This window comes from Miniopterus natalensis, chromosome 20, assembly GCF_054644295.1.
Source record: "Miniopterus natalensis isolate mMinNat1 chromosome 20, mMinNat1.hap1, whole genome shotgun sequence".
In the NCBI taxonomy this organism is placed as follows: domain Eukaryota; kingdom Metazoa; phylum Chordata; class Mammalia; order Chiroptera; family Miniopteridae; genus Miniopterus; species Miniopterus natalensis.
Genome location: NC_142100.1, coordinates 14854360 through 14882329, shown reverse-complemented (window position 1 = coordinate 14882329; position 27970 = coordinate 14854360). Strand labels below are relative to the sequence as shown.

Below are 27970 nucleotides of genomic sequence, written 5' to 3'. Positions count from 1 at the left end.
CATTGATTGGCTGCCTCCTGCACGTCCCCTACTGGGGATTGAGCCCGCAACCTGCGCATGTGCCCTGACTGGGAATCGAACCATGATCTCCTGGATCATAGGTCAACCGCTGAGCCATGCCTGGCCGGGCAAAAACATTTGTTCTTAACCACTAAGATCTTACCTGTCTGTATTTCCATGGCAGGGACACAGAGAGAAGAAACATGGATTTAATTTTTACTGAACAGCAGCATGAGACATGTTCCATGGCCATTATCCTCAGCTTAGAAGGAACAGCTATTTTTTTAAATTGTGGTAAAATATACACAACATACAATTTACATATTCAATCATTTTAAGTATACAATTCAATGGTATTAAGTACATTCATAATGTTGTGCAACCATCTCCACTATTCCCAGAATTTCTTCATCTTTGTACCCATTAAACAATTAAACTCCCCCTCTCCAACCCATTGGTAGCCACTATTATACCTTTTGTCTCTATAAATTTGCCTATTCTAGGTACCTCATGTAATGTTGAATGTTTTCAAGACTCACCCGTGTTGTAGCATGTATCAGAATTAGAAAGAACAGCTTTAAGATGAACAAAAGGCCAGAAAGATGTCTTCTTTTACCAGGCAAAGGGTTCACATGGAGAACATTATCTCAAAAAGTGGTGCTATAGCCAGAAAACCAAGGAGAGTCAGTATGGGTTTAGACAAAGTCTAGATGAGCATTCTTTTTTTTTTTTAAAGGTAAAATTGGTACATAAAACTATATAGGTTTCAGGTGTAAATTATAATTCATTATATAAATGAGCACTCTTGAATCAGTTCTCTCTTCCTCCTTTCCCTTCCCTCCCCCTTCCTCTCCTCCCAACTTCCTTTTCTCACCTCTGTGATGCCCCTTTTCTTTCCCTCCTCTGTTCCTCCAGGAAAACATTAGGGCAGGACCTAATGAGAAACTGTGGAGAAGTAGAAAGAGCCTTGGACCAGGAGCCAGGAGACCAGGGTTTCACACTGGTTTTGACACTGGATAATCATGGGCCAGTCTCTTTTCTCTGGGCTCATGGTCCCCATTAGTATCACCTCTTCTCTAGAACCATACACAATACTGAAACAATTGAAAAATGAAAGAATGAGCCAGGTGTTTTGGGTTAAATGATGCAAATGTTTCCAATGGATTTTTTCACCAAATACAATGACTTAAAAAAACCCCCAAGCAGCTAGTTTAACACTGAATTGAGCTCTAGTTAACAATACTGTATTAGTATATACTTGGAAAGTGGCTAAGAAGGTAAATTTTATTATTTATTTATTTATTTATTTATTTATTTAAAAATATTACAGATGTACCTTTTTCTCCCCAATGACCCATTTTACCTGTCCCATCCCCCTCCCCAGTCCCTCTCCCTACCATTGTCCGTGTCCTTGGGTTGTGCATATATGCATATAAATTCTTTGGTTAACCAAGAGAGTAGATTTTAAATGTTCTCGCCATCCACAAAAAATGTGAATTAGATTGTGAGTGATGGAGGTGTTTAACCTTATTGTGGTAGTCATTTTGTAATACATATATGTATCAAATCATCATATTGTACACCTTAAACTTTTACATTGTTATATGTCAATTATACTTCAACAAAGCTGGAAAAATACTGAACTGACAAAGTTGACTAGTTTTATGTAATTTAGTATTCTTCCTTCAAAATGATTGTTTTAAAATGTAATTGATTTGTTTCTCATCAGATTAACCAAATTTACACTCACTGAAATTTCTTATTTTTGCTCTGAATTCTGTGATTGTCCCCAATTCACCCCAGGTATTCTGCCGATAGACTCTGAAGCCAAGTAGCTCCCTGGAGTGTCTGCCCTTCCCACCCACCCGTGAAAAGGAAAATTTCCCAGGGAGAGGGTGTGACAAAGGATGTAAAATGATTAGTATTTCTTGCTTCAGAGACAGGTGTGACCTGAAGAGGATGGCATCAGCCTCTTAAACCAAAGACATTTTGAATAGAGCAGGTGAAAACATGCCCCTGCTTGACTCAGCTGGAGGGGTGGAGGAGCACCATCCTAAGGCCCAGGGTTCCTTCCCAAATCTCAGCGTCATGGAATGGGGTTGGCCTCATGGATTACCTGTTTCCTTGTGAAGGACACAGACTCTTCAGTGCTCTTTCTGGAAGCTCTGGAGCACTGTGTGGGTGTCTTTGTCATAGCCCTTCTCACCCTGTATGATATGGAGGTCACCTATTTCCTTGTTGTCTGTTTCCCCACTAGTCTGAATCTTCAGAGCAACAGGCCTAGCTTTGTTTATCTCTGTATCCCTGGCAATCTTCACAATTCCAGGTGCAAGCAGGAACTATGTTTGTTTTTAATATCAGTAGCATCACCTCTATTAATTGAACACTTACTATGTGCAGACATTGTGCTAAGCATATACCCTTTGTTAGCTCATTGATCATTACAATGGGTGTTATCATCCCCATTTTGCAGAGGAGGACACTGAGGCTCAGAATGGTTAAGTACTTTGCTCAAAGTCATACCACTAGCAAGTGGCAGAGCTTGGAATTATACTCAGGTCTCTTAGACTCCAAAACTCTGTTCATTAAAATAGTAATGAAAAAAAGAATCAGTGAGTAAAAGGCACCATGATGGGCCTGTGAGAAACATACAGACAAATCAATATGTATTCTGCTTTTAAAAAGGTTTGTATCCTGCTCGGAGAGAAAACAGGTACATAAATACCGAAGGTCTAAGGTGAATCCACCCGTCATAGCATTGAGAGGAGGAGTATGGGGAGGCTTTACGGGGAGATAGGAAGAGTTCGTGGGGTCTAGAAACTAGCTGAGGGTGAAATGGGGGCAAGTATGAAGGATGCAGTGTTGGGGTAGAAGGCCTGAGTTCTGGCTCCAGCTGAGCCACACAGCCTCACTGGGCCTCAGTGTCCCATTTTGAAAGGTGGAAGATGAATTATATCTCTAGTGGCCTTTCCAGGGCTCACATTCAAGCCACGTAATTTCCAGGCCTTTGAAAGAAGCTGAGCGAGTTGCAACTGAGGTGGGCAGATTTGGAACCACAGACCAGTTGGCTTCCTGGGGGCAGTGAGCTGGCTTCCACAAGACTTCAGCTCTGGGCTCCCGGGTGGGGTAGCTGAGAAGCTCTGATGGCTTTGTGACATGTGTGTAATTGGAGAGCTGTGATAACAGTATTAGATAAATACTCTGCTCCCTTAAGCATTTTTACAGTGGGATATGTTGGCATGACTTAGGTTATCACCTAAATTGTGTAACTTCTGAAAGGGGAGTGTGTGGTTTATTGGCCTCTGAAAGTACAAGACTTACAGTGTGATAAGGCTCAGTTATGGGTCTTACTAAAGGTCACCGAGAAAGTGCCAAGGGGCTGAGCCAGCAGAGCTCCCTGGAATCTCCTCTCTATCCCTCCACCCGCAGGCCATCAAGACTTCGGCCCCAGTCAGAAACTGAGCCTGGTACATCTGACAATGTGGGAAAGGGGGGTCAGTAGCATGATGCCAGGATCCCCGAAAGAGTGAAGGAGGCCAATGGGCTGAGGGACCAGGGAGGTGTTGGAGGAGGTGTGCTGCTAGATCTCAGGGTTTCCCAGAGAAGCAGCAGGTGAGAGAGGGGAAGGGATTTGTCAGGGTAACATGATGAGTCAGGGGTGGAGCAGGGACTGGAAGCCTGCATTCTGAGTTTCTCCTCAGGGCTTTTTTTCTCCCAGGACATTCTCTCCAGGCATATTTTTTTCCTTTTCTTTACAGCTTTTTTAGATATAATTGACAAATAAAATTGTATATACTTAGTGTACAATGCGATGATTTGGTATATGTATGATTTGTGGGCACATATTTTTAATGTGTGGATAAGAGAAGTGGGTTCAAATTCCAGTCTGTTTTTCATGAATTACTTGATCTCCATAATTCTCAGTTTTCTTATCTACAACTTGAGGCTAATAGCACTTATAGGGATGTTGTGAGGATTAAAAGAGATAATGTTTGTAAAGCACTTCCTATAGTGCTCAATAAGTGATAGCAAGCCTTTGCTTAACAATAGATTTTTTTTGCTATTATTATAACAATGGTCTATGGAGAATCATTTCGTGGGTCTAAGGGAATGGAGGTTTGGTGCAAGGCTTTGAACTTCACCTTCTTCTCTACCCTTGCTCCCCTGTCCTGTATGCTTTCTCTCCTTTCTCCTACAGCTTAGAACTTGTCCTGGCTGTGACCATCTCCGAATGAGCTCGGACACACACACGCGCATGTGTACACACACACACACACAATGTAGGAAATCTAGAAGGCTCTAGGCCACCTCTAGGTCATGTAGGCATTTTTATTTTGCAGGTGGTTTCTAAAGACAGTCCCCCCGCATATTCCCTGTTTTTTGCACTCTGGCCTTGGGTGGGGGAGCTCATTGAACCAGGAGCCAGAGCTCCAGGGCCTTAGTCCCAGTCCTGCCACTGATCCATGGTAGCAGTCCCAAGTCCCTGCCTGTCTGAGCCACAGTGTGTCTTTCTGAAAAGTGAGAGGTGGACTGTATGCCTTCCAGGTCCTGTGACCACAGAGACACGCACCTAGTACCTGCCCCAGGTGGTGGAGGCTGCTGCCTCTCAGCCTCAGTTTTCTCTTCTAGACTGGAGACAGTGTCCCCTTGCCTTAACTCACTGACTTCACAAGGTTCTTGTTGTGAGGTGGTTGTGAAATGAGAGGTGGGAAAGTGCTCTGTGAACAGGAAAGAGCAATGCAAGTGTAAGGGCGTGTCTTTCTCTTTTTTATTCATTAACTTGATTAAGGTACAATTTATATACAATAAAATATACAAATTTTAAGTGTACAGTTTGGTGAATTTTGACAAATGTGTACACCCATGTAACCACTATCTCAATCAAGATATAGAGCATTGCCAATATCCCGAAAAGTTCTCTCACACCCCCATGCAACCAATCACCTCTCTCATGCCCCAGACAATCACGTTCTGTTTTCTGTCACCATAGAATCCATACAAATGGAGTAATGTGGTATGTACTTTTTTTGTTTGCCCTCTTTTTTCCTCTCAATTCAATATCTATTGAGATTCATTCATGTTTCTCTGTGTACCAGTAGTTTGTTCCTTTTTATTGATGAGTAGTAGTCCAATAAATGAATATACCACAATTTGTTAATCCATTTACCTGTTAATGGACATTTGGGTTGTATCTAGTTTCTGGCTAAAAAAAAAAGCTGCTATGAACATTCATGTACAATTACTTTTGTAGATATACAGACGTGGGCAAAAGTAGGTTTACAGTTGTTTGTATGGAAAATAACACAATAATTAGTAAATAATAATACAAGAATAAACTCTGTGTTTCATGTGCTCACAACTGTTAACTTACTTTTGCCAACCCCTGTATGTTGTCTTAGTCTGGTTGATATGCTATAATAAAATACCACAGACGTGGTAGCTTATTAAAAAAAGAAATTTATTTCCCAGTTTCAGATGCTGAAACATCCAAGATCAAGGAGCCAGCATGCTCAAGTTTTGGTGAGGGCTCTCTTCCTGGTTCATATGGCATCTTTTCGCTGTATTCTTACCTGGTGGAAAGGGCTAGGGATCTCTGTGGAGCCTTTTTTATAAGGCACTAATGCCATTCATGACATAATTATTTCCCCAAAGTCCCACCTCCTACTACCATCACCTTTGGGGGTTAAGATTCAACATATGAATTTTAGGGGGACACATTCAGACCATAGCATAAGTTTCATTTCTCTCAAGTAAATACTTAGAAGTGGAATTGTGGGGGGTCATAGGATAGACATAGGTTTAACTTTATAAGAAATCCTATGAGTTTATTTTGAACAATAATTTTGGAGAGGTCTGAGCAGTGGATTAGGAGAGCAGAGACCAGGCCATGACCTTGGACAAGTCACCCTTCCTCTTCGGGTCTCAATTTCCACTATAAAATGAGGGCGTGGAGTGAATGTCTGAACTCTTCAGCCCAAAGAGTCTATCATTCTTAGGGGTTGTGGAAATAAACAACCTGACACATGCCTGATTCAGGCATTAAAAGAACTATCCCTCAAGGTTACTCACCAAGGGCTCAAGAAGGCACAAGCAGTCCTCCCATATCAGGGCTATGTGGACGGAGTGCCAATATTAATGACAGTTGTAGTTTAAAGAGGCCTTTGCCCCAAAGAGTTCACAGCTCTTTCACATGAACAGTGAATGACTTTGGAGATACTGAAGGAAGCTCTCCCAGCCCAGGTGCTTTCTTAAGGAGTGGAAGTGGGAAACAAGGGAAGAGTGAGTGACTCAGGATGATTCAAAATGAGATTAAACTGGGATCTGGGATGACTGCTGGTTGGAGAGCAGGGCAAATGGGCATTGCAGTGGCTCTCCATTAAAAATGAGGCCCTATGGTGAGATCCACAGTGTAAGCCCACACAAGAAAATCTTGCTTTGGCTTCCCAACTCTTTTCAAACAGAACCCTGAACCATCTCTTACCCATCACCAATTGCAAGGATCAATTCCTTATTTTATGTACTTGTCAGAGCCAAATAGAAGCGGGAAGATCAACCAGCAGGTCTTCCTCCAATCATAGAATCACTCTGAAGACAAACAGGGATTTTAGGATTTTGCATTTTGGAGCATCACAGTGGTTCCTTTGCTAAGTGTAGCCAATTTAGAATGGATGGTTCTTCATCTTAGACTTTTATTCTAGGCTTTGGGGTTGACATTTGCGTGTATGTCTATATGGGTATATATTTGTGGGGATGTTTACATGTGTTTGGGTACATATAGTTTCATTTTTGTACATGCTCTAATACTTCAATCAAAGTCAACCTAAAACATAAGGCTAAGCCCCAAGCTGTTGATTGTTGCATCTTTGTCATTCAAGGTAGTGAGACTGACACTCCTCTTTTCTTATTTCTTGGTAGGATTGCCCAAACTTGGAAAAACCCTGTTGAAGAGTTTGCTTAAGATCCTTAGAAAATCCAAGGGATCAGGGACACTTGACAGTAAATTAGGATTTTTTCCCCCTCTTGCTCAGACAGAAGGTTATTCTTTAGTTGAGTCTCTGCCTTACTGCTTTGTCTTAGTATTCTTGGTGTCTCAGCAGGGACAATGACTATTTGAAATCGTGTAGGACAGGAAAGCTCTTTCTGGGGAAGTCAGTTTTGTGGTTCATTTACTGTTACACTTACTAACATTGTGTGTGTAATCAAGTCCATTTCCTTCACTGTATTTTAAGCCCAGGGCAGATAATAAAGCCAAACAGGAGCCTGTAGACCTGGATTTCAGCCCTAGCTCTCCCACCAGCAACCTGGGTGACCTTGACCAAGGCCCGTCTATTCTCTGGGCCTCAGTTTCTTACTGGTAAACTGTAAGGCCTTTCCCCATTAGATTGTGTACTCCCACATCTTTGCATCTTGCTATCTACAGCACCTGGAACAGTGCCAAGCATACATAGGACACTCAGGTTATATTTGTTGAATGCATCAGTGAATACTTCATGGAGTCAAGTTTGCAGATCTCTGAGGCCCCTGCTTGCTTGGATTTCTGGTGATCCTAGTGTAGTATTTATCTTCCTTCTCTCTCTCTTTATCTCTCTCCCTCCCTTCCTCCTACTGTCTATTGACCTAGTAAATAATACATTCTCATGGTTCATAAAGTACATATGCATATACACTGGTACCTAGGTTTTCAAATGTAATCCCTTTCGCAAGACCGTTCGAGTTCTGAAACATTCGAAAACCAAGGGATCAACAGCCGACAGCTGGGCCTCAGAATCTTGCCCTCAGTGGAAGCCGCGGGACGTGTTTGACTTCCGAGGCGTGTTCCAAAACCGAAGCATTTCCTTCCGGTTTAGGGGCCTTGTAAACCAAAACGTTCGTCAATGGAGATGTTCGAAAACTGAGGTACCACTGTATAGAGAAAGCTTCCCAATATCCACGATTATAGTAGCATATGGAATAGTTTCACTGCTCTAAAATTTCACATTCTCTGAGCTCACCTGCTAATCCCCCTCTTCTCTCTACCTTCTGGCAACAACTGATCTTTTTACTCTTTCCATAGTTTTGCCTTTTCCCAAGTGTCATATAGTTGGAATTGAAAGAGTATATAGCCTTTTCAGATTAGCTTCTTTCACTTATTAATTTACATTTAACATTGTTTCACGTCTTTTTGTGGTTTGATAGCTTATTTATTTTAATCACTGAATAATAGTCCATTGTCTGAATGTACCACATTTTATTTATCCATTCATGTACTGGAGGACAGCTTGGTTTGCTTCCAAGTTTTAGCAATTATGACTAAAGCTGCGATAAACATCTGTGTGCAGGTTTTTGTGGAAATGTGTTTTTAATTCCTTTGGGTAATACTAAGGAATACAATTGCTGGATCATATAGTAAAAATATGTTTAGTTTTGTAAGAAATTACCAAACTGTCTTCTAAAGTGGCTATTACCATTTTGCATTCCCACTGGCAATAAATGAGAGTTCCTGTTGTTCCACATCCTTGCCAGCATTTGGTGGTGTCAGTGTTTTGAATTTTGGCCATTTTAATAGGTGTGTAGTGATATCCTGTCTTAATTTGCAATTCCCTAATGACACAAGATGCTGAGCATCTTTTCATATGCTTATTTGCATATCTTTATTTGCATATCAGAAAATATCTGTATATCTTCTTTGATGAAGTGTCTGTTCAGATCTTTGGCCCATTTTTTTTCCCCCTAAAGTATATCTTTATTGGTTTCAGAGAGAGGAAGGGAGAGGGAAAAAGAGAGATAGAAACATCAATGATGAGAGAGTCATTGATCGGCTGCCTCTTGCACGCCCCACAGTGGGGATCGAGCCCGCAACCCGGGCATGTGCCCTGACCGAGAATCAAACCGTGATCCCCTGGATCCTAGGTCGATGCTGAACCGCTGAGCCACGCCTGGCCGGGCCTTTTGCCCATTTTAAAATTAGGTGTTCACTTTCTTGTTGAATTTTAAGAGTTCTTTGTATATTTTATATACAAAATATTTTAGTTAACAGTCTTCTATCAGATGTGTCTTTGCAATTTTCCCCTCAGTCTGTGGCTTGTCTTGCCATTCTCTTGATATAATTTTGATAGATGTTCTCAAAATACTGTTAGAGGTGGTGCTGATTTACGCTGCCACCAGTGTGGTGTGAGAGTACATATTTCTCTTACAGCATAATATATCATCAATTTGTTTATGATCTTTTCCAGTCTTGGAGGTAAAAAATAGTATCTCACTGTCATTTTAATTTGCATTTTTCTTATTAGAGAGAGATTGGAGTATCTTTTAATATATTTATGTGCAACTTGTATTTCCTTTTGCATGAACTATTTATTTATTTATATATATTTTTCTATTGTGGTTGGCTATAGATGGTGAGACTATGGATGAGCAAATCCTCTGGGCCGGTTCAGAGCAGAGCTCAATATCCTCAAAATCTCCTTTCTCTGTGCTTTTCATTTACACCTACCTCTTTGACATTTGGGACCATTCACTGCCAGCAGCCTCTATGGCTCAAGTTCTTGAAATTCCAGTGACTCTGTTTCTGTTGTTTTGGCAGATGTTTTGTTTGTTTCATATTTGACACTGAGTGTGGTTTTCCCAACATGAATCATTCCCTTCCTTCCCAGGGTTACTACTCCAGAAAGCCCCATTCTTCTTCTTCTTCTTTTTTTTAATCCCATTCTTCTTAGTCAGCAATACCTTAACGCCTCATACATAATCCTTTTACTGACCCATGCCAACTGTGATCATGACATAGCAGAGTTACTCATCCTTATAAGTATTTTGAAATTGCCTTTAACTCAATACTACTGTCATTGTTACAATAGCATCACTTGTTACTTCACAGTATCTGCGATGTCTGGTGTGTCATGCAGATGGAAAGTGTGACAGCCAGGACAGGAAACAGATCTAACTCTCAGTTCAGAACTCTTTCATTTATCTATCTAGCTGTCTATCATTCACCCAGCCACCCAGCCATCATCCATCCATCCATCCATCCATCCATCCATCCATCCATCCATCCATCCAATTTTTGACTACTTGTATTTCAAAAAGGGCTGAAAAATACACACCCATGTTCATAGCAGCATTATTCACAATGGCTAAAAGGTGGAAGCTATCCAAGTGTCCATCAATGAACGAATGGATAAAGAAAATGTGGCATAAATGGAATTGCTCAGCTTTGAAAATGGAGGAAATTCTGACACATGCTACAACATGGATGAACCTTGAGAACATTATGCTAAGTGAACTAAGCCAGTCACAAAATCATACAAACACTGTATGAGTCCACTTACATGAGGTACTTAGAGTAGTCAAAGTCGTAAAGACAGAAGGTAGAATGTCAGCTGCCATGGGCTGGGCGGGGGTGGGAAGATGTGGAGATATTGTTCAGTGGGTCCACAGGCTTAGTTTTGCAGGATGAAGGAAGTTCTGTGGATGGATGGTGGTGATAGTTGCAAAACAATGTGAATGTGCTTAATGCCACTGCACTGTAACACTTGAAAATGATTAAGATGGTAAATTTTTATGTTATGTGTACTTTACCACAATTAAAAAGAACACTGCCAATAAGATTTATTTAGTCAACAGATATTTATTGAGCTCTATATGTTCCAGGGCATGTGGGCTAGGCACTGGAGAGAGACCCTCCAAGAAGAAAGACAAAATCCCTGCCCTCACAGAGGGGAAGACTGACAATAAACAAGTAAACAATTAATCAACAACATGTTTAAATTTTGTCATGAGTACTATGAAACTGGGAGTGGAGCTGTTTTAGTTAGGGTGGTCAGGGAAAGCGGTGGATCTTAACCTTTGGGTTGTCGATCTTTCTAAGGATCTGATGAAAGCCATTGTTCTTCTCTCCAAGAAGACACAAATCTGGCCATAATTGTGCATACAATTTTATAAAGTCCGTGGATGTTCAAAACCCATCTCTGAGGGTTCTATCAGCCTGAAGTTAGGAACCTATGCTTTGCTGGCTCCCCAGTGTTCTGTGGGGTGAATTCCAGGATACTTAGTATGACACACCAGGTTCCCTGAGTTCCATTTCCTGCCCACATCTCTGACCTTATTTCCTGCTCCTCTGCTTAGCCATGCAGACCACAAGTACCTAGCATCCCTTGAATGTGCATACTGTATGCTCTCACATCTCTAAACATTTCCCTAACTGTGTTGCCTCAGGAATTCCTACTTATCCCTTAAGACTCAGTGCAAATATCCCCTCTTTTTTAAAAAAATTTTCCCTCACCTGAGGATATTTTTCCCCCCATTGTTTTTCAGAGAGATTGGGAAGGAGACAAAGAGAGAGAGAAACATTGATGTGAGAGAGACAAGTCTATTAGTTGCCTCCTGCACGTGCCCCGAGTGGGGCCAGGAATCGAGCCTGCAACCGAGGTACGTGCCCTTGGCTGGAATCAAACCCGGGACCCTTCAGTCCACAAGCCGACGTTCTAACCACTGAGCCAGACCAGCCAGGGCTTCCCTCTTTTTTTTTTTTAAATTGAGGTATACATGACCAAATATCCTCTCCTAATGATTATTTCTTTTGCCTCTCTCCCTTAGTGAGACAAAGTTAGGCATGTTCTGCCTCACTTTGCTTCACCATCATTTATTTACTTGCCTAGCTGGTATTTATTGAGCATCTACTATATGCCTGCCCCAGTTCTAGGTGCAGTGATGGCCAACAGACACTGGTAACACCCTCAGGTTTATAGTCTAGTGGGGGCTATAGACATTAAACATATAGTTAAATGACTAAATGTGGATTAAATATTGAGACAAGTATAGGAAGGATGAGAAGAGGGCTCAAGAACAGGGTTCTCAGAGTTTTTAGGTGAGGGGTGAAGTACAGGTAAGGAGATCTCTTGGAGGGAATTTAAGCTGAAATGAAAGGACTGTGAGTGTCAGCCAGATGAAGAGGGGAACAAGTGCTTTTGCATAAGGAGCAGCACATGCATATCAGGCCCCAAGGTACAGATTGTGTCTTTTTCTCTTTTTTGCTGGTATGCATTTTCTCCACCCTCCTTACTTTATTGAGGTATAATTGACAAAATTGTATATGTTTAAGGTATACAATTGATGATTTGATATGCATATACATTGTAAAATGACTATCACAATCAAGTTAATCAATGCATTGATTAACTCACGTGCTTACCATTTAAAAAAATATGTTTTTGTTTATTTTTTAGAGAGAGAGGAAGGGAGAAGGATAGAGAGAGAGAAATATCTCGGCTGCTTCCTGTACGCCTCCTACTGGGAATCAAGCCCGCAACCTGGGCAAGTGCCCTGACCGGGAACTGAACCAGTGACCTCTTGGTTCATGGGTCGACGCTGAACCACTGAGCCATGCTGACCGTGCCCATTTTTTAAATATAAAAAAAATATATAAGGAACTCAAACAATATGTGAGAAACTAATGGGCACATGAAAATGTTCTCAAGGTTACTAATTCTCAGGGAAATGCAAATCAAAACCACAAGGAACTATCAGCTTACACTTGTTATTAAAAAGACAAAAGATACCAGGTGCTGGCCAGGATGTGGAGAAAAGGGAACCTTGTGCACTATTGGTGGGAATGTAAATTGGTGCAGTCACCATGGAAAGTAGTATAGAGGGTGCTCAAAAAATTAAAAATAGAACTATTATACCCAGCAATGTCACTTCTGAGTATATATCTGAAAGAAATGAAGTCAGTATCTTTTTTCAAAAAATATATCTTTATTGATTTCAGAGAGAGGAAGGGAGAGATTGAGATAGAAACATCAATGATGAGAGAGTCATTGATTGGCTGCCTCCTGCACACCCTGGACTGGGGATTGAGCCCGCAACCCGGGCAAGTGCCCTGACAGGGAATCAAACTGCAATCTCCTGGATCCTAGGCCGGTGCTCAACCGCTGAGCCATGCCCAGCCAGGCTCCACACTGTTTCTTGAGTTTAAATTGTCCTTTTAGAAGAGGCCACTGAGGAAAAGAAATTGCAAAAGGGCCTCACACAACCTGAGGATGAACACGGTGGGAAGTTACTTGTTGACAACATGCCTTGATTTTTTATTTTTTACCTCAGTGGGCCCCTCCCTACACAATGTGGATAACACCCCTCCACACATACCTGTCCTCTCCTGGTACATCCCTCACTCCCACCTTACCTGGCTCACTCCTTCTCTTTCAGGGCCCTGCTCAAACCAGAGTTCCCCAGGCCTTCCTCCAACCTCACTCATCCTCAGGTCAAAATCCTTGCTAGGCATTTGGAGCATTAGTGCTTCTCTTTTAAAGCACATATTATAATGCTAATTTTATAGGTATTTGTCTCATCTTTGAAGATGGTCTGTCTCCCCCACTGGGCTGAAAGCCCTGTGAGGGCAGGAACCCTGTGAGCCTTATTCACAACTGTAGCCCTGGGGTTGGCTCACATTGCCTGGCACACAGAAGCTGCTCTTTTATTGCAAGTGTGAATGAATGAATGCATGATTGGCCCTTTCTGGTCTCCCCTGGCCACCATCCTATTCTTTCTTCGGTCACCCATGCTCTGCTGTCCTAGAAAGATCAAAGGATACCCCCTCCCCCCCTTTGAGGTCTGTTAGCACTTCCAATCCTCACCCCTGCTCATGTTTTTGGATTTGCTCATTTCCACAGATTTCACTTTTGGAACTTGTCAGGGGCTGGCTGCCAGCAGCTGGGAGCACAGAGCTGAATTTTCCCTGTGGATGGGCTCACTTCCAGATCAGACCAGAAGTTCCCTGAGGGCAGGGCCTCTGCTTTGCACAGAGCCAGGTAAAAACAACTTTACTGAATGCAGGAATGAATGGACATCATCAAAGGCGAGTTGCTCCAAGCTATGAAGGAATCAATGGTAGAGGAGCCTGGAAGTCATCCTCGGAGAAGAGCCCCTGCTGCCAGGTTCCCTGGAAGGAAAATTCCTGCTGCCTGTGGTCAGGCATTATGATGGGCCCTGGACATTGCCTCATATAGTTTACAGTCTTGGGGGTGAATGGAGAGAAACGGGGAAGGCTGCAGCCTCAGTAGGAAGATTGAGCACTGATGAGGGAGGAGGGGAGTGGACCTCAGAGGCAAAGGTGCAAAGGAACAGGCTCTGGCATTTGGGCTCTGGGTGGTTGTCTGCTGGTGGGCAGGGAGAGCCTGAGGCAGAACAGCATCCTGGCAGGGCAGTGCGGTCTTTCCCCTTCCTGTACCTCATCACCCAGCAAGGCTCCCCTGCCTCCCATCCAAAAGTGGCTGCTCTGTGCCTCCAGCACCAGCCCCTGAGAGCATCCCCCAACCATCCTCTGAACTAGGCCTGCCCAGGCCTGGGCCACAGGGCCATCTTTATCACTGGCTCACTGTGTGACCTTGGGTGAGTCATGTTTCCTCTCTCAGCTGTCTCTGTTCTGAGCCCTGACTTTCAGTTTAGACATGTGTTTCTAGATGGGCTGAATCCCTAGGAAGGGTCAGGGTTTGGTGAGCACCTTGGAAAGGATTCTCTAGTATTTTTCCTCCTGTCTGCCCAAGAAGGACCTCAAATCGCATTATTGGGTGAAGCATAGGGCAAGGAAATAGCTCCTACTGGGATTCTCTTTCCTAGTGTCAGTTTCTTCCTCTATACGGTGGTGGTAACAGTGCCCTTGAGGGCTGCAGGCTGTGGAAGGAGAGTCAGAAATGTGGGTGGGTGGGTGGCCAAGAGATTGCAATTGTGCTGAACCAGCAACATCCAACAACTGCAGGTTCCCCCCAGAAGGTTCTTCTCAGAGATCAAGAATTTGACCGATCCTGGGAACAGTCAGTCCTGCGCCCATTTTACATGTGGAGAAGCCAGGCCCACAGAGGGCATGGGAGTGGTCCAAGGGCAGGTGACAGGTGACCTGAAACCTCTAGGCACTTGATCCCAGGCAGCCTGATTCCTCAATGGAGCCGCTCATGCTCCGCTGGGGAGTGGCCCAGAGGCAGTCCAGGAGCCCGCTGCGGGAGCACAGCAGGGCCGTTGTGCCAAGAGGGCACCACCCGCTGGCCGGCCCCTCCCCGCTGGCGTTACCTTTACCTGCCGGCCCACAGCTGCCCCGCCAGCAGCTCAGCGCGCTCCCCATTCCGCGCTCTGCCTCCGGAGCTGCTCCCCGACGGCGCAGCACCGGGATCCTGCACCACCGGGATCCTGCACCACCGCCCCGCTGCCGCGACTTCACGACTTGGCGGGTGCCTTCCTCCGGGGCTGATCATTAACCCGAGGCCTTATAAGGAACGAGTGGCCTCGGCGAGAGGAACTCCCCTTTGCCACCGCCGCCATGGACAGTACCACCTGGAGCCCCGTGACCGCCGGGACTCCTGCGCCCATCCCGCCCCACGAGCGCATCCGCAATGCAGCTGACATCTCTGTCATCGTCGTCTACTTCGTGGTGGTGATGGCTGTCGGGCTGTGGGTATGTGGAGGCCCTGGGACAGAGCGAGCGCCACCAGGAGGGACAAAAACAGGGGGCACAGCAAAGGGCTTGGGGTGAACTGCGAGGAGGGCAGGGAAGATGGCCTTAAGGGTGTGTGGAACGGAGTGGATATGACTTGGAAGCGCTTAAGAGGAGGTCAGAGGAGGTCAGGGGGCACAGTACGAGGTGAGGAGGGCAGACGAGGATGGGCAGAAGTGAGAGGGGTGCTGGCCAGCACAGAGGATGGACATCTGGGACAGAGAAGGGGGGTGGAAGACAGGGGCCGGCAGTGTGAGGGGCAGGAGAGGGCTAGTCCGTAGCTGCAGGGAGTGTCCGTCCCCAGGCTTGGGAGGAGGTGACTACTGTCCTGCCTCCTAGTCACCCAGTTTCGGATGGAAAAGAAGCAGTAGTGGGCAAGGACAAGAGCCTCTGCCAGCTGCAGGTGCTGTGGGGCAGCCTAAGGAAGGGGGGCTGCCTGGTGGCCACCTCCTGGGACAGGCTGGCCTGGAGGCCTTGTGCCATGGAATCCCAGGGGCTGGAGTGAGTGAGGGTTGGGAGAGCTGGGTGAGGAGGAGCAGGAGGAAGACCGGAGGGTAGCTTGGCACCGGGAAGAGGGAAATGTCTGTGGCTCCCCTTTGGGACTCTGGGGACACACCAAACCAGAGAAACTTGTTCTTACCAGCCTGGAATATGGAGATTTCACTTGTGACGGACTCTGGCACACCCAGCGCCCAGGAGAGGAGGTGTTTCAAATGTGCAAATATTTCAGCCACTCAAAGGTTTTCACGGGGGTGGCAGGCCAGGAGGAGAGGAGGGTGGACATTAACCGTTCCATGGCCACAGAGATTTTTTTAGGGATAAAAGGAAGTCTTTTTTTTTTTTTTTTTTTTTTTTAAAAAAAAAAAACAATCGTAGAAACCAGATGTGACTGAAAGGCTCCCAAAGAGTCAAAAGGGGTTGGTATGGTTGACTCTTCCTCTCAGCCTCCAGCTTCCCAGACGTGTCCAACTAGGAGCTAGGATTCTCAAGTTAGTAATGGCTGTGTCCTGGTTTCAGACATGTGACCTTGGGTAACCCGCCTCAGCCTCAGTTAACTTGAGTGTAAAATGGACACAATCTTACCTATCCTTATGGCTCCCCCAGGCTGTTGTGAGGCTCTGCAGAGATGAATCTGAAAGCTCATTATAGATGCTAGAAATGTTTAAAAGTACTATTATTATTTGCCTTCGAGGGTCTGACCCAGATCCTGAATTATTTTTGTTCTTTTAACTAAAATGGACAAAAGTGGTCAGCGGGGTAGGACATCTTGACAAAAAACCACGAGACAGAGAGGGCAGGAATGTTAGTGCCCATTTCACAGAAGAGGAAATGGAAGCCCCACATGGTTGTGATTTGGCTGAGGCTGCAATACATGGAATTATTCCTGGAACTCGGGTTTCTTTTCCACGGCACCAGGGACTTTGCTACCTTGCCTGCCTTCCGCCTCCCACCCCTCCACAGCTTATAAGTGCTGGAGCCAAGACGTGAATCCATCATTTGCTAGCTGTGTCGTATTGCCTGTTTCCCAGACAATCACCGACAACCTCCGTTCCCTTAAGCAATCTCATCTTCTTTAGCCCTGCCAGTCCTGATGGTTATGGTGTTTACACTTTTCAAATATCTGTGAATCAGAATCACTTGTCCCGTTAAATGCTATTTAATGAGCCTCCTAGCATTTGTCCGAGTTTACTCTTCCCCCATTAGTCAGTGCCTCTGAATCCTGATCATTGAACATGCTGGATTTCTTCCAGTTTACATTCCTCTTTTTTCTCTTGGAGTGTCAAGAGTGGCTTGGTTCAGGGACAGGCGTTCTGACTCCTGCATGATCCCGGGTCTGCAGAGACAGAGCTGGCCAGTCCTGCTGTGCTTCCTCAACTTAGAAAAGGCACAGCTACTGTCCCTCTGTCACCATCCCCATCTCTTCCAACATTATTTTGTTCTGTTTTATCTTCTTTCAGCGCTGCCTCACCCAATCATATTGGGGCTTGAGCTTATTCTTTAGTGTCCAGTTGACCCTTGAACAACACGTATGCAAACTCTTGTGGGTCCACTTATACTTGGATTTTTTTCAATAAATATTTGGTTGACCCTCTGTATCCTGGGGTTTCTGTGGATTCAACTGACTGCAGATAGAAAACTATTTTCAATCCTGGGTCGGGAGTTCACAAATACAGAGGGCTGACTGTAAATTGTTCTATGCCATTTTGTAAAGAGACTTGAGCATCTGTGGATTTGGTATCCACAGGAGTCCTGGGACCAATCCCTCATGGATACCAAGGAACAACTGTAGTTAAGTGTTTGAGGAGTCAAAAGTTGTATGTGGATTTTCAATTTCATGGAGTTGGCACCCCTAACCTTCTCATTGCTCAAGGGTCAACTGTATATTTCCATTTTTCTTTCACTATATCTCGTTTTGTTTCTTGGGGGATTTTGTATCCTTTTAGGCTGAGTCTCTTACCTTATTCTTTCTGGAAGATTTCATGAAGCTATCCTTAAACCCTTTATACCATGGGCCAAATCTGGCTCACAGCCTGTGCTGTGTGGCCCACAAGTTAAGAATGTTTTTTACGCCTTTAAGAGGTTGTAAAAAAAAACCAACCAAAATAAAACAAGAGCATGTGGTGGAGATCATATGTATCCCACAAAACCTATTTACTATCTGGCCCATTTTATTAACAGAAAACATTTACTGACCCCTGTCTTATGTGATCGTTTGCACTAATAGCATCATTGGATGCCTGGGTAGCAATGGCCCCTGGGGGACCCCAACATTTCTATTTTACAGATGAGAGTTAGAGAGGGTGACCAGGAGTCACTCAGATGAATCAGCATCAGAGCTGGGATTAGAACTCAGGTCTTAAGATTCCAAAGGCAATGCTCTTTGCATTGTCTCACCTTTTCCCCTTTCCAAGACACAATTTTTTTTCTGGGAATATCCTCTCCAGGGTCCTTACTACTACTTGCATTACTATGGCAGTGTCCTGGGGGTACCAAATTCCTTCTTTTCTCACATCTTTTCATAAAGTGGGGACCTACAGTTTATCTTCATTCTATGCTCGAGCCTGTTCTTTAAACCACTTAACAAAATCATCTTGACAAGTTGTCAACACTTCACTAGAATACTTGCAGCAAAAACTCTCCCCAGGGCACCATTTCCATCTCTGGACATTTCTGATAGCAAGAAAATTCTTCCTTGTTCTGAGCTCAGACCTGATGTCCCGGAGCTTCTCCCATTGTGTCTGGTTGTGCCTTATGCAGGCCACACTGAGTGAGTATGTCCCACTTTACATCAGAAGATGGTAGGCCACACCTGAGTCGTCTCTTCTCCAAGAACAACACCCCCAGTTTCTTTAAAAAATATTTTTACTGAATTTTAGAGAGAAAGAAAGGGAGAGAGAGAGAGAGAGAAACATTGATGTGAGAGTAGAACATTGATCGGCTGCCTCCTGCATACCCCCACCAGGGACTGAGCCCAAGACCTGGGCATGTGCCCTGACTGGGAATTGAACCGGCAATGTTTTGGTGCATGGAACGACACCCAACCAACTGAACCACACTGGCCAGGGCATCCCCAGTTTCTTAAGTTTCGAAGGTCTGAAGTGCTTTCCTTTTGCTCAATGATATTTTTATTTCATTGAGAAAAAAACATGTGGGCCAGTGATTGTGCTTCTTTGGCTCCTGTGGCTTGCAATAGTGATTTCATTCTCTTCTAGTTGCAGGGTACATAGGCAAATTTAATACCATGGTTTACAAAGTGGGGTCTGGAACCTTATAGCTTTCCTTTGAGCGTCCTGTGCTCCTAGAGACAGTGCCTTCCTATTTGTAGGGAGTGAACATCGGGGAGAAAGGAGGCAGGGTACATAAGCTCCCATGCATGCGCTGAGAAGCACCTACTGAAGGCTGCTGTTTGCAGAATGTCAGCCTGGGGTTGAGGGGTGTTGCTCATTTGCGTAAAGAGCGTTAAGGGTGGGAGAAGGGGGAGGAGTGCAGCCTGAGGGAACTGAGAATCCCATTCATTTAACTTTTTACTGAATGTGCACCATGCACAAGGCATTATATTAAGCACTGTGGGGGATTAAAGTAAAATGATTACCGCAATCAAGCTAAATTAACACATCCATCCCTTCATCTGGTTACAATAATTTTTGTGTGTGGTGAGGACATTTAAAATGTACTCTCTTAGCAAATTTAACGATACCATACAGTGTTATGAACTACAGTCACCATGCTGTACCTTAGCTCTCCAGAACTTAATCATCTTATAACTGAGACTTTGTGCCTTTGACCAACACCTCTCCATTCCCCCCATGCCCCGACTTCTGGAAATGAACATGCATATCAAAACATCATTTGTACACCTAAATATATGCAATTTTTATTTGATTAAATGACTCAATAAAGCTGGAAAGAAAATTTGTAATATAAAGTAAAAGAAAAACAACTATAAGAGGTGTGCACAAGGTATAGATGGAGTTCTTTAGATGTTCTCAGGAGAGAGATTATTTTTTTCAGGGAGGGGAGGAGGAGACACCTGAAGCTTTCCTGACACCCTGTCAGAAGGGATCTCCTCTTTCTTAACTGTATTCATAATAATCATTCCACAGTATTCATAATATATTGAAAAGTAATGTTTCCAGCAAGCTCCTACTTACAGCCCCAAAGAAGAAAGTTTTGAATTGAATTTGAGTGTAATGTTAAGTATAAACACCGTGCATTCTTATAGCTTCATTCTCCTTCCTTCCTCCCTTCCATCATCCCTCCTTCTTCTCTCCCTCTCTCTCTCTCTCCCTCTCTCTCCCTTCAGCATTATTGAGATTTAATTCACACACTGAATGGTGCTTTAAAAAACTATAGTACCTCATCACACCCCTTGAGTATGCTTGTAAAAAAGCCATAAACATTTCCATTTTCCCTTACCTAATGGAGAAACAAACCGATCCAGGTGGAGAGAATTGCTCGAAGCCACACCATAAGCTCACTGCAGAGTTAGCGCTTGGGTGAGCTTTGTACACCTTGTGAGCCTGTCTGTCAAATGTGGGTCCCTGCCTCCTCCGTCTGAGTACACGGAGCCCCAGGGGAGTGAGGAATATGGAGGTGCTTCAGAAAGTGAAGTGGGTAGGAGAAAGCACGAGGATGTGGGGAAGCAGGTCCTTTTGGCTGGCAAGGTCACTCTGTTCTAGTTTTCTATTAAACTTTTGACCGTTTCCTCCTCAGGCTATGTTTTCCACTAATCGTGGGACCGTTGGAGGCTTCTTCCTGGCAGGTCGAAGTATGGTGTGGTGGCCGGTAAGTTTTCTCTGAAATACTTTTTGTTTAATTAAGATATTCCCTGTAGGAGACCATATTCTTCTTGGGTTGGGGTGGCAGTAATTCCTACTTCCTGCCTTGGGCCCCTGATAATGGGTCTCAGGCTCACCAGGTTTCTGGGCACCCTTACTCTCTTGTGGTCAGGTAATAGCCTTAAAAAAATGTTTGGAATCCTTCAAGAGAGAGGAATAGAATTCACAAGCAGGCAGCGAAGAAAAGCAAAAAGAGCTCACAGACTGAGGAGATTTGGGGCAAATCTGAGCTTCCACTTCTGTGTCTATAAAATAAGGACAGTAATATTTACCTTCCAGGAGCGTTATGAGAAGTAGAAGCCTCTTATGAGGTGGAAACTTAATAAATAGTAGCTTTTTTGCTACCTTCTTGCTACTGTAAGCCCCATGGAAGAAAGACTTTCTCTGTCCTACCGTGGAAACCTAGTGCAGTGCCTGATGCACAGGAGGCCTCGGGACACACTTGTTGAATGGATGGAAGAGGAGCCCCCAATTGTTCCCGATGGCAGTGGATTTTGTATATTTAACAGGTGCTTTCCCTGACATTTAGGCATGGGTAGACCTATCTCAATCAAAGGACATGTGCATGGACCGAAGAGAAACTGGGAGGTCCCTTCATCTTATCAGCATGGGGCTCTGGCTGGTTTATCAGTTCAGCCCAATGACCATTTCGATCCAGAGTTCTCACCAAAACCACTGGTTGACCAAATCAGCTAAATTGTGCAATTCCTTGGGCGTAGGATGCAAGCAAGAGTGGTTGGTGAAAGAGGGGATAATGAAGCACACATACAATGAGAAGAGAGGGACAGCTATGAGTCGATGGGGGACAGAGAAACAAGAAAGAAAGCAGCCACTGTCGTGCATAGCACAGAGAGAAGTTACGAGGAAATCATGCCACATTCGGCCTTTGATTTTGTTGTTTTGAGGTGGATTTTAATCACTGGCATTATCACTATTGCTTGGGTTACCCCTGAAGTCATTTCTGCTTTGTCCCTAAGGTGGCCAAGAATACTGGGCAGAGGCTGATACCCGCAGTGGGTCCCCCATGGTGGTCTCTCCTAATACACGTGTGGGTAGAGACATACATATTCTGATGCCTCCTTTCTGTTCTTTGTCAGGGCTTTTGTATTCTCATGCTTTGGACTTTGGTGATTTCCAAATGCTGGTGTTTTTAGGCAGCTCAGATCACAAAGTTCAAGACAAGCCTGGGGTAGTCCCTCTGGAACTGCGCTGTTCAATATGGTAGCTGCTAATCACATTGGCTATTTAAGTTGAAATTACAATTAGATAAAATTAAACACTTTTTCCCCCCTAAATCACACTAGCCATATTTCAAGTGCTTAATAGGTGCATGTGGACAGTGGCTACCATATTGGACAGTGCAGCTCTTGGACATTTCCATCGTGGTAGAAAGTTCTGTTGACTGTGTCGCTCTACAGGTTTCAGAGCCAAGGCTGGCATGAAATCTTGAGATTTGCTGAATAGATAGTTAATTAGGACCTTGAAGTTTACTTTAATTATTTTGGAAACAGTGCACCCCACCCCTTCTAATGCTTAACAGTAAACCTGCTAAGTGCTCATCCAACCTCAGATTGCCCCCTTTTCTCCTCCCCCCCATGATGATGGAAAACTTATGCCTCTTCATGTAAAATTTCTAGTGCTGATTTACTGGGGATAAGATCCTAGCTTCCAGTCTGTGGGTCTTGGGGAAGCCAATGAGGGGCAAAGAATGGGGCAGAACCACCCTTAGGAGACATGCGTTTTGGGCTAGGCCTGGGACCACCTCACACCTTAACCAGCAATGATGTTTCTCTTCCTGATTGTGCCCAAGTGTGGGTCTGGGCTGAGAATTGTCTGGTAAGAGGGTTTAGCCCCACCCAAGGCAGGCAGGGTTCAATGGTTCACTTGGGCTTTCCTGTGAGTGGTGTTTTCCTTACTCCTGTCTCAGTATTGAATTATTCTCATCAACAGAAAAACATGGCATCATTCTTTTGTGCAGAAGTCACTGCTTCCTTGATGAGGCTGAAATTCAACTTTCCTTTCTCCAATAATAATTTCCATCTAAAGCTTCATGTGGTTGCATTAATGGTTTTTAAACCTGCCCATGTATCAGAATCGCCTGGGTGTGCTTTCTGAAGATGCAGATTCTTGGTCTGCCTTCCAGACCTACTTAGAAATTTAAAACATCTTACAAGAAGGTCCCAGGAATCTGCATTTAAAAAAATCTTCCTAGACACTTTTGACTATTGGGCAGGTTTGATAATCACTTGTTTGAGTAGACTCTTCTCTATCTGGTCAGACTTTCCAAAACACCACCATCTGTTAGGGATGCTGGGAAGGGAAATTCTTAAATGGGGAAGCAGTGACCTCTAAGTCTCTCCTAACTCTAGAATTTTCTACAATATTCTAGAAAGTAGAATGACATAGACTTTGAAGTCAGCATTTCCGACCTGCCACATTTACTATTGCGTGACTTTGGGCAAGTTGCTGAACTTCCCTGAACTTCAATTTCTACACTGAGTGGAGTCCTGTGCACCGAAAGGTTGCTGGTTTGATTCCCAGTCAGGGCACATATCCAGGCTGAGGGTTTGATCCCCGGTCGGGGTATGTGTGGGAGGCAGCCCTCTCACATCGATGCTTTTCTCTCCATCTCCCTTCCTCTCTCTCTAAAAATCAATAAAAAATGTATATATTTAAAAAGAGGGGAATAATATCAGGATTAAATGAGACAATGCACGTACAGCACTCAGCATTATGCTTGGCAAGTGCTCAATAAACGGGAGCATTATGATATGGAAGAAAGGCCAGGAGTGCCAAGGCGACTCCCCAGTGGGCATTTGCCTGGTGCACAGCACGCAGTTGTGTGCTGTAGACGGAAGTTGGCATTTATGTGAGGCTATTGTTGCTGTTTCACTGAAATTTAACTTCAGATTGACTGTGTGACTAAATGAACATGATTTATGTGTATATTTATTTATACTATTGTAAATCATCAATTCCAGCTACACACGGACCACATTTTTACATCTTTGAAGTTAGCTTGTGTGTTATAATTAGTCATTGGCATTGTGATTTAAGTGGCAATGTGATTTCTTTCTTCATACTACACAGTATGTCTTACCATAGTTGGTGTTTTAGATTCAGTGAAGGACGGTTATGTTCTCAAGTAGTAGTTTTTAAAAATATGTTCACTGCAACCTTCAGGTGTTGCAGAAATGCCTCGGGACAGCCCTCCCTCTCTTTCCCAGCAACCCAGCGTTTATCTATTTTATAAAAGAGTAATCTGTTAAGACTTTGAGGACAAGGTTCTGCTGACTTACAAAGTTGAAAAACTGCTAGTTTAGAAGAACAGTAAGCATGGTGATTTCTAGTCTAAATTTTAAAATGGTTTAAAAACATTATGATGATATGTCCTTGAAAGGGAAACATGGTATGCAAGAAAATGCAAATCTAAGTACTTTCTCTCCACAATTGAAAAGTAGTTTAAACTGTGTTAAACATATATTTCTAAATTCCCCTTGGTATCAAATTACAAAGTCAGTTTAAGCCTGTCTGTTGGCCTAGAAGTTTGTAGCTGGAATATCAGTTCTCACATGTGCTGGCCCAAGGAGAACACCACAGGGCCATGGGGCTTCCGGAGCTGACATCTCCCTCAGGTGGTTGGCTGAGGCAGAAACCCTCCAATGGGACACTGTCCCCTTCATCTGCATTTGCCCCTACTTTCTGCTATAGGAGAGGTGAGCAACCAGAGGAGCCTTGGAAAGAGAGTCCTAAGGGATTTTAGGAGGGGAAGACTTGAGTTGACCTTGGGTTGGTACGTCCCAGGTCTGGAGGGCTTGGGTAGTCACCCATGAAAAAAGGCAGGAGGAAATCAGAGCTTGTAAAGTCTAAAAAGAGATTGGACAGAGGAGAGGCCAGTTGAGGGCACTCCTGGGGGCTTTCGGGACTTTGAAAGGAGCCATTATACCCTGGAACAGGTGAAGATCCAGGAGCTCTGGAAAAAGACCCTGTTCCTAAAAAAGTTAATAAGGCCCAGAGAGAGAAATGGCTTAGGCCTTGGCCTGGGGATAGAAGTGAGGACAATGGGAGAGAAAGAGCAGAACTCTAGGGCTGGGTTACTAGGGGAACCAGCTCACACCGGGAGCCAGCCAGGTAGGCCCACAGCAGCCTGAGCAACACTCTAGGACTTGCCAAGCCAACTGAATAGCATAAAACCATGGAGCTATACCTTTTGTAACTGTGGGCTGGCTTGTGACCCAGGATTTCCTTTTCGATGGCACCATGGTTTGGCACATTTAACAAACAGCTGTGTGGTAACAATGATCTGGGCATGTGAGAGATACGGAAGCAGAGTGTGAGCTTGGAAGCGGGAATTCCCCACTCCTTGGCTAATGTACCAGAAATTACTCACAGAGGCAGGGCCCCAGGTTCACAGCCCAGTGGAGGACTCTTGTTTTGGGGAAGAGTTTGGTCATACATACCAGAGGCAGCTCCATGGGAGTGGCAGGAGCAATGGGGCTGACCCAACCCTTCCACGCCCCTTCAACACGTAAGTAGCACTCCAAAGGGAGTGGGGAGCCTTGCCGGAACCAAAGGACTTGGCTTGCCCCAGCTTTGTGACATCAGGCAAAACATTAACCATTCTGAACCTCAGAGAGTCTCCTCTGTAATAGGAGACTGTCAGATTGAGGGTCTCAAAGACTCTCCCAGAAATAAAATTCTAAGATTCCACACCACAGAGGAGGGACCAGGCATGAGGGGAATTGGTGTGGGCATACTGGTCCATCCATCACCAGTGAGGGTCTTGAAAATGGAATGCCTGTGTCTTCCCATAGCCACAGTTTCTTTCCTTCCTTTATTATTAGATAATCATGGTAGAGGAGTGTATCAAAGTGGTTTAGGGTAAGAATTAAATACTTTCTCTGTAAAGGGCCAGACTGTAAATATTTTTGGAGGCTATGTGATTTCTATCACAACTACTCAACCCTACTGCTAGCCTGAAGGCAGCCATGATAATACATAAATGGATAGGTGTGGGCGATGTTCGAATAAAACTTTATTTACGAAAACAGGTGGAGGGCCAGATTTGGCCTGTAGACCCTCATTTGTTTAGTTCTGGGCTCTGGAGTCAAGCTTCTTAGGTTCAAATCCAACCTCTGCCCCTTACTAGCTATGTGAACCTGGGTGAGTTACTAAACATCTCTGTGCCTTACATGTATTATCTCTATAACAGGGATAATAGTACCTACTTGAAGGACACATGCACAGTCTCAAAATAGTGCCTGGCATACAGTAAACTTTCCAGTTTAGCTCTTGTGTTTGTTCAACCAGAAGTTTTTGAAGGACTGTAACATCACCTATCTGATTGAATCCTCAGTGATCCAATCGAGAATGATGATTAACCCCACGGGTTGCCCAAGTTCATACAAGATAGTGTCAGAGCTAGGACTCTCTCTGTTCTTCTGGTTATTCAGGTCTCTTCTTATCTTTTGAGATGGAAATCTATGAGACCAATAGGCATGGTCTAAATGTTTATCTGAAAACCAGGAAATTCTGTCATTTAGGACTCACCTAAGACCCTCATGAAAATTTTCCCTGAGGAATGAGGACAGCTTCTCACACTTCTTAGACTCTCTTGAGTAAACTATATCTGATTGGATCTTTAAGTCTCTAAAACCTAAGTGATTCAGTCAAAGTTCAGCCATGTAGGATGCTACCGGAGTGGCCACTGGGTGTCCCGGAATTGCCTAGCAGGCCTGAGACCTCACGAAGGCGAGAGGAAGAACAGAAATAAGGTAAATGGATGCAGAAGAAGCAGAGAGCTCACCAAAGGAGCAAGGCTCAGGAAGGCATAAGATAAAAGACAGACAAGCACTTGGCATTCATGAGCCTGGGTGGAGGTGGCTGCCAAGTCCAGGTGGCCTTCTCTTCCTGCTCTGCTTGCTTTCTACTTGCATTTAGCTATGTGGGCTTTCCTTTACCCCAGGACCGAGCCTGTGCTTTTCTTAATTTCTCTCTCTTTTTAAATCTCTTCCAACACCTAGTCCAGGGCATCTAGTAGGAACTTGACAAATATATTCTGAATTAAATAAATGGGGAGGGAGGAGAGGCACTTGTCCTCAGATCCTCATGCCGGACCCCCTTGTTGATGTCACCTGAAATCCCAGCCTGCATTCTGTTCTCTGGTGCAGCAGACATACATAGGCTGTGGTAAGAATTCAGGGGGTTAGAAGGTTGCTGGCCTCCAGCAGTGTTCTACATCTCTGTTCCTTTTTTTTTTTGGCTTGTGTTAGTGAAACTGGAAATGCAAGCCTGGCCTGAACCAGAGTGCCCAATTTCAGCCCACATTGGACCCCTTGATAAAGTCTGGCGTGACCATACCTTTTCACTGTCTAAAACATTTGATTTTTTTCAATTTGAGTCAAGCTTTTACACAGCTTGGCAGTTCCCATAGATATGCATCTCTTTTGGGGTGAGGTCTTTGCTTAGTAAGAGAGTTGCTGCCTTGCTCTTGAATGACCTGCTCCCTCCAGTCTCTTCCTTTTCCTCTTCTTCTACCACCTCATCTCCCTCCCTCCCTCCCTCCCTCCCTCCCTCCCTCCCTCCCTCCCTCCCTCCCTCCCTCCCTCCCTCCCTCCCTCCCTCCCTCTCTCCAGTGAGGTCATTTCCCTTCCATTTTTTATGGCTTAGCCTCCCCAGAGTTTCTCTAACTAATACACAGTCACTCACCACCCCATGTAGCCTTTGTGTTTCTAGGCATCAGCTGACTAGTGTGTTGCCAAGTTCCTGTCATCCAGTTCGTACCTAAGCTCCTGCCTTCTCCTTTCCCTCTGGCTGGCCTCCTGCCATTATCTTTTAACACATTAGCACTTCCACAGACAGAGAAAGGAAAAAGTGAATCACAGTCACTCAGGTCACTTGACTAGGTCGATGTGTTCTGAGAAATTCGTCACTGGGCGATTTCATCATTGTGTGAAGATCATAGAATGCACTTACACAAACCTGGATGGTATAGTCTACTACATGCCTAGGCTATATGGTGTAGCCTATTGCTCCTAGGCTGTAAGCCTGTAGAGCATTTTACTATACTGAATACTGGAGGCAACTATAATACAATGGTAAGTATTTGTGTATCTAAACATAGAAAAGGTACACTAAAAATATAGTATAAAAGATAAAGAATGGACCACCTGTG

The 27970-nt window shown here is 44.3% G+C and overlaps 1 protein-coding gene across 2 annotated transcripts in view; it reads left to right on the top strand.

Moving 5' to 3' along the window:
- Positions 1-15283: 15283 nt before the first annotated feature.
- The window catches only part of LOC107526234 (sodium/glucose cotransporter 1), a 43123-nt gene continuing 30436 nt past the window's right edge, over positions 15284-27970 (top strand). For both annotated transcript variants that reach the window (XM_016198649.2, XM_016198648.2), the window contains exons 1-2: positions 15284-15418; positions 20672-20743. In XM_016198649.2, the coding sequence (XP_016054135.2) occupies positions 15284-15418; positions 20672-20743 (207 nt within the window). The remainder of the gene's footprint in view (positions 15419-20671; positions 20744-27970) is intronic.